This window comes from Styela clava, chromosome 9 (genome assembly GCF_964204865.1).
Source record: "Styela clava chromosome 9, kaStyClav1.hap1.2, whole genome shotgun sequence".
NCBI classification, from domain to species: Eukaryota; Metazoa; Chordata; class Ascidiacea; order Stolidobranchia; family Styelidae; genus Styela; species Styela clava.
In genome coordinates, this window is record NC_135258.1 from 9762239 (window position 1) to 9773603 (window position 11365).

Consider the following 11365-nt stretch of genomic DNA (forward strand, 5'->3'; position numbering starts at 1 on the left):
GAGTTCGGGGACTAGCCAAGTGACTCTTGTAGTAATTGTACCTAAAATTATGGCCCAACCCCAACTTGGTACACATACTACGTTGCGGTGTCCGCCATCTTGGTACGCATTCTTCAGGAGTACCGAATTTTTTTTTCGGATTTGCACGTAGGCTAGCAACGAGAAATTCAAATTGTAAATGAATTTCTGCATTTTGCTGATATCTATTGTTTGTAAGCTTTTAATATTTCACCCAAGAACAGTAAAACCAATAATAAGCCCTATATCAGGACCCGAACTACAGAACCCGCTGATGTATGCCAGCACATAAACAAAACAACCATCACCCGCCAGGGCTGCCACTTTAGATGTTTTATAGCTAGATCTAGATGTATAATTTGTGACGGCTGACAAACATAGCTATCCTAAAAACATTATCGGCAGGGCAGAAAGTCAGCTACAAAACTGCAATCTTGTAAAGTCAGAAAGTGGAACAATAACACGGCAACAGCAAGTTACTACGTCATTTAAATACCGATGTTGAAAAAAATTTAGTACAATAAACTGCGAAAAAACAAACTAACAAAGTCAGCTTTGCGCCTAGCATTTTGCTGATCATTTGAATATTTTCTGCGTCATTAAACCATTTGCACTCAGCATCAACTTTTTTACGTTCTATTGCCATTCGTCATATTATAATCAATTATAGGCTCATTAAACGAGTGATTGCGAGTTATATACTTGTTAGGTTACTATATAATTTAACGTCTTAAAACAAATTCTGTCACGTAAAGAATATGATCGTCAATTCAGCTGTTTTGTTAATATAATTCGGTGAAGCGTCGCGGGCCGGATTATATTGCTCACCGGCCCGCCCCTGATACGGCCCGCGGGCCCTAGTTTGCCGACCCCTGGCCTAGAAGTAGCAAATTAATAAATATTTCATCCAACGTGTTAGAAACTATTGCATTGAATGATTATTTAACGCAGTTGGATATTTATTGTTGTATCTCACCTCATTCGGTTCATGTCACGCCGGTCTTTTTGAGCACTCGAATATTGTGAAATTTTCTTTCCTGTAAATGGTAATAGAACAATCATTTTATAATTTTTATTTGAATGCAGTGAATTTGAAAAAAATATATTTAGCTCGGCTGTGGGTCAACTTTACTAATCGATTTTTTAACAAACGATAAGTTCATAAGCAGCACATATGTGAGCAACGTATAGTTACAATATTCATCTTTTCCAAGTTGATGACGTATTTGAGATCTTCGGATCATTCAGTCAGCCCATGATGACGTAAACACGCACCGCAAAAATTACAAATCAGTTCCGAGACTCGCCGTACGAACTGTGGATCTTTTTCGGCTCCTGTGAAACATTCAAGAATTTAATTATTAATATAATTATTGATAATATAAGTTCAGTTGGCCAGAGTTAAAAGAAAACGAGAACATCAAATATGACATTCGGACATTTATATTTGCTTTTCAAGGTAAAAATATAGGATAGGATTTACATATTTATCCCGGGGGAGAGGAAAGCCGATAAGACGGCTTATCCATATGGCGAACCACGGCCTCTCGTCCGGTTATCATTGCAAGTCGGGTATGGGATTAGATTTACTGTATTGTTTGTTTTCGGAAGCATGGACTTGGTGGTGGAGGAAGCCGTAACCGACCAGCGGTTACGTGAACCACCCAACGACGGCGAGGAGTCCAGCAATCCTCTCGCACATAACCATACCTGCATGGGATTCGAACCTGCGAACCCACGCAGAGTAGTAAGAGGTGCGGTGGCGAGCGCATTCCTAACGCTTAGCCCGTTGAGCCACACCGCCGCGGTGACAACTGCTGTGCCCTGCCTAGCAAGACTAGAAAACGAATGAACAAAGCCGTTTATAAACTTTAGCGACTCATTAGATGAGTATTTTTAAAATCCATATTGGTACACACACTTCTGGCGCGCGAATTTTTTTCTCAAACAATATCAGCATGAGCAGAAATAAATAGACTGAAACGACATATAGTATCAATAAATATCTCTTCCAAGTCGTATTTGAAATCTTCGGAACATTCAGTCAGTCAGTCCATGATGACGTAAACATGCACGGCAGGAATCGCAAATCAGTTTTCAAAATCGCCGTACCAAACTGTGATTTTTTTTCGTGTTCTTTAAAACATTTAACAAGTTTGTTACTACTGAGTCATCAATCATTCAATAATCAACTACTTAGCTCGTAGCGCCGAAGATGCCATTAAATTTTTGAAATTCCTGAAGTAAGATGGCGGCACCGGCGGTGTGGCTCAACGGGCTAAGCGTTAGGAATACGCTCGCCACCGCACCTCTAATTACTCTGCGTGGGTTCGCAGGTTCGAATCCCATGCAGGGATGGTTATGTGCGAGAGGATTGCTGGACTCTTCGCCGTCGTTGGGTGGTTCACGTAACCGCTGGTCGGTTACGGCTTCCTCCACCACCAAGTCCATGCTTCCGAAAACAAACAATACAGTAAAACTAATCCCATACCCGACTTGGAATGGTAACCGGACGAGAGGCCGTGGTTCTTATCGGCTTTCCTCTCCCCCGGGATAAATATGTAAATTCTATCCTACCGGAACGTAGTAGCCTATTGCAAAATCTTGAGCGGATTCAATCTCGCTTTCGTGAGATATCGCGTGCATCTAACAGACAGAAAATACCTATCAACATACTTATCGATTAAAAGCGATAAATAATGGATGTTTCCCCGACCTCTGGCCCCAGAAAAAGCGAGATTGAATCTGCTCCAGATTTTGCATTTGCATTCATCATATGTCGTACCAGAAGCCTATTGATTATGAAGTATAATTAGCGAGTTATTAATTAATTAGTGATGGAACACAAGGTGTCATCATGTGCATTTGCATTCATCATATGTCGTACCAGAAGCCTATTGATTATGAAGTATAATTAGCGAGTTATTAATTAATTAGTGATGGAACACAAGGTGTCATCATGGAGTAAGAGCGCTGTTTTGGGATCCCCAACTTTCGATCGATAAGTCTTCGGTCTCTGACCGATATTCTCGTATTGGATGTTTTCGGCTTTCTTACAACAAATTTTCAATTCCTCCGGAATGATATGCGCAGATGATATGCGCAGGTTGCTGTTTTCCACCTGAAAGCGATTCAACAGGCAGTAATATAAGGAATCATACTAACTTTTGCATTGCTATGATAAATTTTATTGCACTTATTAGATTCATAAAAACATACAAATATGAAAAATGAATCATGCTGTGTAGTTTATTAGTACAGTTATTACTAGAAATGATAAAACATACATCCCACAACAGTTGAGATTCAGAACTCGCATTTTGGTAATGTACAGGATGTGTGTATAACAGAGAGGTAAAAATCTTTTTTTGCTGCAGCGCTTCGTGAGAACATCAGATTAAAAATAATATGACTAAAAAGGAAAAATGAAATTGCTATCATTAGCTATTCAGTATTTCAGAGATAAAAGCTATCGTTTTATTGGCGTAACCAGTTAGCGATTGTTTCCATTTCCTGATGTCGTGCCTGAAGAAAAGGAAGAAGAGTCCTATAAAACAGAGTCAATTTACTCAAGCATGCACCCTGTTAGCCCTAGAGATAATAAGCGCTCATAGGTATGCATCAAGATAATTTCACCTAGAGGAGTAGTTTGGTCTTTCTTACAGCTCAATATGCCATTACAAAATCCATCGTATTAAACTTTGTGAAATGAATTTATTTGGAATTACTATTACACACTTTTCACAAACTTACAATTTGAACGGATTTGGGGTCCAAATCATTTTTGTGTCGCAGATCGAGATGATGAGCAGCATTGGCAATTGATAAAATAAGAATTCTTTCATTCTGAGATTCCAGTATTCCGCCAACACTCCATGGATCCAATTTACCATTGCTGTGATACAAGCATTAGTCAATGTGCTAGAAAAATTCACACAATGTACAAATAACAAAACGAATCCAGTCCATATAAGTAATGTGTATGAATGACCGCACTATACTTGATTGATGACAACGGGGCTGTCACTTGATGAAACACCTTTCAACACATCAGATTAAAAGATGGGAAGGAGAGTTAGGAGTATTCAAAAAATTTCATTCGAGTTCAATAAAAGAACAAGTAGATATAGGAATGCAGTTAGGATATAGAGCGGGGAATTCTTTTAAATGACGAATATTGATTTAATATGTTAATCAGATGATATATTTCTCTTGACCCCATGATATATTATTTCAGAATGACTCAATTTTTCGAACCTAGTTTTTCATACAGCCAAGTAGATTTAATGTAAACTAACTTACCTGAATATAATATTACTTTCTTGTGACCAATCTCTACCACCAAATTGCAATATTGGCCATACAGGTCTAGGTGTGGTGCCAAACTTCTTTTGACATTCTAAAAATTATGAAATCATATGTGTATTGATTAGTTTTACCCGTGCCAGCCACCCAAACCAAAGATTCATTTAACGATGATGTCAAAATAACAGTGCAAACATGGAAATGACATAAGCAAACAAATAGAATTGTGAATCATGTGATGTAACTGTATGTACCTTTGGTAAAATCTTCTATTGTCCAATTAGCTGGTTTGAACATGTCATTAAATCCATCAGCACAGAAAGGCATCACCATTTCAGTGCATGTCTGGTAATACCATAGCCTGTAATTGTTTAGTTTTAATGCAAGATTAATCAAGGATAGGTGAGCACCCTTACACCTAAACTAGAAAGATCAACAATAGAAAAGTCACAAGCCACTGCAACTAAATTGTGGAAATCTTCACGCACACAAGTTTACTTACGTGAAATCCCTCAAAAGGCCTCAAAATATGCCCTCTACAGTAAATAGAATTTTACCTGTTTGCAGTCAGACATAGTGTAGGAATGAGAGCCCCAGTCAAATTGCGTGGTAAATTTTATAATAATATAACTATTAAATGAATCATACCCAGCAGATAAACCGGGACTTGCTTCTGTATCGAGAGAAAAACAATCAGATTGACCGGAATAATTATAAAACACTCCAGCAGCTTCTCGAACTTGATTGAGAAGTTCAATGCCTTGAAGTTTTGGCTTTGACAAAGGTTTACAGGTTTCCTTCATTAAAAAGATTTAAAATGAGCTAAAAAATACCGTTAAAAGACCAGAAAAATTTTCTTAAATACAATCAGATTTATTTCAACATGATTTTGAGTTTTTTCATAAACATATGGTAAGTAGTACAATGAAGTGTACTCCCAAAGTACCAGGTTAGGGTTAGGCCATAATTTTATTCCAATTTTCCTTATATCAGTTCAATTACGAGTTCAGGGACTGTCTGTGTTAGCCAAGTAAATATCCCCCTGCCCATAGGTTTCAGTCCGCTTACACTTACACAAAAACACAACTTGATGTAAAATACATTTACCTGTATGGGCCAAGCTGGAAGTGGATTCAAAAAATTTGTTGGATATGGATAATTCACCATTGCTAGTGATGACCAAGCATTTGATAACCAATCTTCAAGGGAGCTTACATCTTTCAATGACTTGCATAAATGAAACACTTTTGTCAGCGTCCTGTAGTATAAAAAAAGAAGAGTATACCAAAATACCGGTAGGTAACTGATCTAAATGCATCAAAACAATGGAATAAAATACAAAACTTTGTATTTATCCTAGGTGGTCAAAAAATCTCAAATTTCACTTAATATATGCATACTAACCAAATTTGGACAAATAATTGACGCATTTATTTGTTATTTGACTTCAGTTACATTCAACTTTAAAAAACCAAGTGATATTCTTCATGAGAATATATAAACCAATATTAGGAAATACTCCATACTCGAATCCATCAGGTTGTTTAGCAACAGATTCGATTGTCTTCCACGAATTCCTGATATTGACAGTGCATTCTCTACCTCCAGGAACATTTTCAAAATCCTGTGTTACCAGTTCATTGTACTCATCACAACCAACTAAACCAGGAAAGTAACGAACAGGTGCTGACGCGGCTAATGATCTATCAACAACAACAACAAAATTGAGTCAACAGAGGACAATCTGATCACATAATCAATATACTCTTGAGTTTTCCATTTCTGGTGACCATATAACCATTTATATAATGGTATTTATAATTTTTCTCTGTCAAAATAGTACATCTGACTAATGTAAGAGACTGATGATCATCTTATTGATCTTCTTCTGTGTATGACACTAAACTTAATAGAAGGGCTCGAAATACATTATTACTGTAATTGTTGCATATTGATAGAATGGACATTTATCAATTGATGCAGTCACATATTGATTTTATAACCATTTTTGTATTTTATCTCTTACTGGTAAGAGATACCGTAGTTATACGTGTTGCCTGTTGCTGTTACAGCAGTATTTATGACAGTACTCCACAACTTATTTTACAACCTCAGCGATGGTGACTCAGCTTGGCAGTGTGGCACATCGTGCTAAGCGTTAGGAATATGCGTTACCCTGCATGGGTTCGCAGGTTCAAATCCTGTGGGAGATAATTATGTGCAAGAGCCAAGAGGATTTCTGGACTCCTTACTGCCATTGGGTGGTTCACGTAACCGCTGGTCAGTTACAGCTTCCTCCACCAACAAGTCCATGCATCTGAAACAAATCACTGGCAAACTAATCCCATACCCGACCGGCAATCGGATGAGAGGCCGTGGTTCGCCATATAATTAAGCTGTCTTAGCAGCTTCCTTTCACATCTATCCTATCCTAACCATCAAAATGATTTCAACATTGACCGGACATATTTAAGTGATTTCATTCGTTTTCCTACCCTGTTACAATGTGAGGATATTTCTGTCGAATCCATGCAGCAAGCATTCCGCCATAAGATCCACCAAATGCAATTACATGGCTGTATTTTGCCCCATCAATAGTTTCTTTCAAATATGTTATCAATCTTGCATAATCAGCTAAAGCTTGTTCCACAGTAAATTGACCAAATTTGTGTACATTGTCCTGATGAGAGAAATATTTAAAGCATTAGTAAGATGGAAATGAAACTATTTTTGAAAATCATGGTTAAGTATATATCAGAGATACCCAAACCAAGTAATCTGTTATTTTAAATAAATCATGGAATAATACTTTTGCATATGGAATATTGAATATATAAACACAGAACTCAGTGTATATTTCAAGAATTTGGAAATGCAGAAAGTCAATACAAACTATGATTGATTGGTATTTGGTTCTCTATATTTATTTTCAAAAATCTAACATCGATCCATATTGGGAGACTTTTGGTCATGCCTGGTAAAAACGATTTATAATGTTCACTGGTTGAACATCACCTAATTCAGCAAAGCAAACTCATGCTTTGAAAGTAGCGTATGTCTGAACGTCGTTAAATAAGTTCTAGCAATGAATCTTTGGTGTGAAAGGTATCATATCGCTTACCTATATACAGTTAGTCACGATAGAGTTTAGTGTGATTGTACATAATATTAATTTTTCATGATTTTATATATTCATCATCATAATAAACCTAACAATCAACTGTTATCAAATATTCAAAAATTATCACTTACTGGATTAGGGGAAAGGTCAGGAAATGGTTTTGATTTTCCATAATATCTGTGCTCAGCAAACACAACCATTGCACCAAACTGTGGAGCAATATCCCATATAAATCCCTGAATCCAAAAGTGAATACAAATATGAAAACAATTGAAGAATATAATGTAAAAAAACACTATCAAATGAATACCACAGAATGCATTTAATAACACGGTGAAGAAATAAGTTTATAAAAAAATCTACATCACTTGAATACTCAATCGAAGCCTGGTAAAGGTAAAAACAAGAAGAATGAGTAATTTTTTTTTCCATTTCCATACAAGTACAGTCACATATTTAGTTATGGTTCCGTATATTCACATACCGTGTTATTAACAAAAAGTGTGATATCTCCTTCGTTTCCAGTGTAAAAAAATATGGGACCACCATCCTTGTTCCAATATTCTTGTGAAATCAAATACCTCTGTTCATAAGTTGAATCAATTGTTGGATTAAAATGATCCATCTGGAACATAAAATAACTGTTAAATTGTGTGCTCCATTCAGCCTTACCGATAATCTTTTACCAGAAGAACCAATGTACTTTGGTAAATTGTGTCACAAATGCAGATATGACTTAAACTTTTTACAAGAAGGCCAGCAATCGAAATATAGGGCTTGTCAAAGTATACGTACGATCACCCGAAATGGCATCTGTGCCGATCATGGGCCATTCCAAGCAAGTGTTGAAATTCCACCAATTTTTTTAAAAGCGTAGTGAAAGTAATTTTTTTGTATTTTTTATATCATAAGACTATGGAATTTTACTGGACTGCATTCATTTCACCGAAAAAGTTAAAATTTCACCCAGGTTTTTGATGGTTCACACAAAATGGCCCGAAATGTGGAAATTTTGGTGTAATTGACATATTTTGTGATGATACAAGACACAAAGTGTTTACGGTAATTGTGTGATACAGTTATTTCAAATAAAATAGACGCACTGGACTTAATTATGTTTAAATGTTTGCAGTGCTGCAGGACATGTCTTTACCTATTTAATGATTTATTATCAGAATTTTAAGAGATGATAGAGGTCGCTGTTCCAAAGTGGAAAAATGTCCTGTAGTGTCACATATAATATGCACATCATTGGCGTGGATCTACAGTGTTACATTAAGTAACTTGAGCAACACATAGAGGGGTCCTTCAGCTACCGCATTAGAAAATAGTATGGGCTCCTGCTGTACCATCGTGACAATTTAAAGCATAACACGATGTAATGTTAATACATGGTGGATTTGCCGTTCCGTAGTGCCAGGCTATATTTTACTATATATTTTATATCCACAAATAAGTCTTGTGTGTAACTTTTGTGCAATTTTGTTCAAACTCCATAAAGCAACTGCAGAACTGATTGGACAATGAAACAAAACATATAGCTGAATATGTAAAAATTTATTGTATTTAACAACAGGCAGACATGCAAAACATCTGGAATTGTCCTGTAGAGTCACTTGGAATAGCCCTGAAAAAGAACCCCTGGCAGCGATCTCTCTTATACCGGGATCGTTGAAACAACTTGCTTGATTCCGGGTGATCGTCTGCGCATCTTGGATCTGTGGATGACAGTTCGTACGGTACCGGTACGGTATAGTTTGAAGGGCTCTATTACTGTATTATGTCACTGTGACGACATAGTGACATAATTTTTGGATGACACAGTCAGGTGGGGGTTAAGGTTAACATATAAAAAAATTGTTATGCTACGCCCATTCTGCCATTAAAAGTACTTTAGGTATGAAACTACATGAGACCCAACGATCATAAAAATAGCACTAACCTTTTGTATGAAATACTTTGTTTGTGGATACGAATAATTCAAATTTGGGCCAACATATTGCATAGAACTTGCACTCTGCCATAAAACACATATAAACATGAAATACAGAATGCTTTTAGCTATTTGCACTCGGGATGCCATCGCTCAGTCGTTGCGAAACAAGATCACAAAACAACAACACAACACCGGAGCAGAACAACCAGTCTTTGGCCACAACCAAGCCCAAAACCCACTCGACTCACAAGCGACCACTAGCGGAAGAAGACAGAGGCAAACAACAATGAACTACAGAGCCCTCAAGCGAATCACAGTCATTTTAGACTTACAATCATTAGAAAAACAAGGAAGCGATGCTCAAATATATAAATATGGAGACCAAAAAAAAAAGCGTAGTCCAGCTTATCTTTTACAGTACCGGTCTCGTCAGAAAACTGCTTTACCCATGCGTTCACATCGGCAAGAGCTGTAAAAGACATTAACCGATTAAGAACTAGTCCAGCTTACCTTTTACAGTACCGGTCCCGTCAGAAAACTACTATACCCATGCGTTCACATCGGCAAAGCTGTAAAACACATTAAAGACTGACTTCAAAATCAAAATAATTTTATCTTTTGCCTTGGCTTTGGTCTTACTTATCACCGCTTGTAAATTCACCGTACCTGTTTGAAGTGAACGGTAATATTATCATCGCACGGGGATACAGATATTTATTAAAACGATAATTTAGGCTCTTATGCTTTTCTATGGTGTTCGTGTTATTTTCGTATTAGATGGATAAACCTCGCAAATCTGCTATTGCGTGAATCCTGAATGTTGATTTAGAATCGCGATTAAATAAATTGGCAATAAAGGCATTTCTATGTGGTCCAAAAGTCTTAGTGCCCAATAAAGGGGCCAGACGCTAATAATAACTAATTCTTTCAAGTTTTAACGTTTTTTTTAAACAAAACAACACCCCGACGGTTATTATAGTCAAAATCGTTACTGAGTAATGTACAATTTCATTTACGGAATTCAATTACGCAAATTCAACACTTCACTTAACGATTTTGATTAAATAAAACTTCCCAAATGCTTCAAAATTCAACAATTTTAATCATTTTCGATGATAATAGGCGCAACAATTTTTAAACGAGCCAGTGTGCATTGTTACAACAAAATTCACGATTGATTCTACGTTCTACTCTTGTTTACAATTTCAACATTCCACCGGCCATGCATGGTCAAGTGAAATGTTGACAATATTAGAAAGTTCATTGGAGGGAGTATGGCCTGTCATTTCAGATAACACTCATTAAGTTGTAACCAAACTTAGGAAGTGTTTTTCATACAAGTAACTCATACCAGCTTTTGAAAAAACTTTGACTGGTCATTTTCAAATCGATGCTATTTATACAACTCGAATTTGCTGACAACCTAAAATCGCCTCGAAAAAGACCGAAAAGTCGTTTTAACTTTTAATTTCTATGCTTTTCTGGGGTGTTCATGTTATTTTTGTATTAGATGGATAAACCTCACAAATCTGCGATTGCGTGAAACCTGAATGTTGATTTAAAATGTTGAATAAATAAATTGGCAACAAAAGAGTTAAAATTTATTGGCAAAAAGTCATTTTACCTTTTAATTTTAATCATTTTATCTGAGGGCCGTGCAAGAAATGAGTAATAACTTGTCACCAAGCATACGGAGTTTAAAATCTGGGACATATTTTGAATAAATAATCTGGTTTAACGTTTCTAAATTTATGTCGGTAAATTTTTTGCAAAATCTAGAATTCAAACGATAGGTTAAGCGCAAAACGAAAGCAAATAACACTTCTCAAATTTGTCCCATTTTTTCTGATAGGGAGCGCCGTGGGTGAATTCTCGCGCAATTGACGATTGATTTAGAGACGCGCGAGTTCGGTGTCCAAACAAAGGGGCGCAGGTCAACTGGTACCGGATATTCGAATAGTAAAATGCCATTCGAATATTTTATT

General features: G+C 36.6%; 2 protein-coding genes across 2 annotated transcripts in view; both read right to left on the bottom strand.

The window, feature by feature from the left end:
- Positions 1-11365, bottom strand: part of LOC120339746 (cytochrome P450 26B1-like) — a 138315-nt gene that overhangs the window by 16247 nt on the left and 110703 nt on the right. The window lies entirely within an intron of this gene.
- Positions 3184-9615, bottom strand: LOC120339744 (lysosomal Pro-X carboxypeptidase-like). Its single transcript, XM_039407935.2, has 11 exons — positions 9387-9615; positions 7929-8069; positions 7576-7680; positions 6819-7003; positions 5850-6026; positions 5431-5581; positions 4972-5120; positions 4578-4684; positions 4321-4417; positions 3772-3913; positions 3184-3543 (listed from the first exon to the last, which is right to left on the bottom strand). The coding sequence occupies exons 1-11, from the start codon at positions 9525-9527 to the stop codon at positions 3496-3498; spliced, it is 1443 nt and encodes a 480-aa protein (XP_039263869.2). The 5' UTR covers positions 9528-9615; the 3' UTR covers positions 3184-3495.

What these genes read in the sequence shown, in the direction of transcription:
- LOC120339744 (XM_039407935.2), bottom strand. Translation starts at nt 9,527, where the DNA reads ATGGCATCCCGAGTGCAAATAGCTAAAAGCATTCTGTATTTCATGTTT. An exon ending in CAAAGTATTTCATACAAAAG is followed by an intron (nt 8,070 to 9,386) that starts GTTAGTGCTATT and finishes TTTATGTTCCAG; the next exon opens with ATGGATCATTTTAATCCAAC. An exon ending in TTCCAGCTTGGCCCATACAG is followed by an intron (nt 5,121 to 5,430) that starts GTAAATGTATTT and finishes TTTTTAATGAAG; the next exon opens with GAAACCTGTAAACCTTTGTC.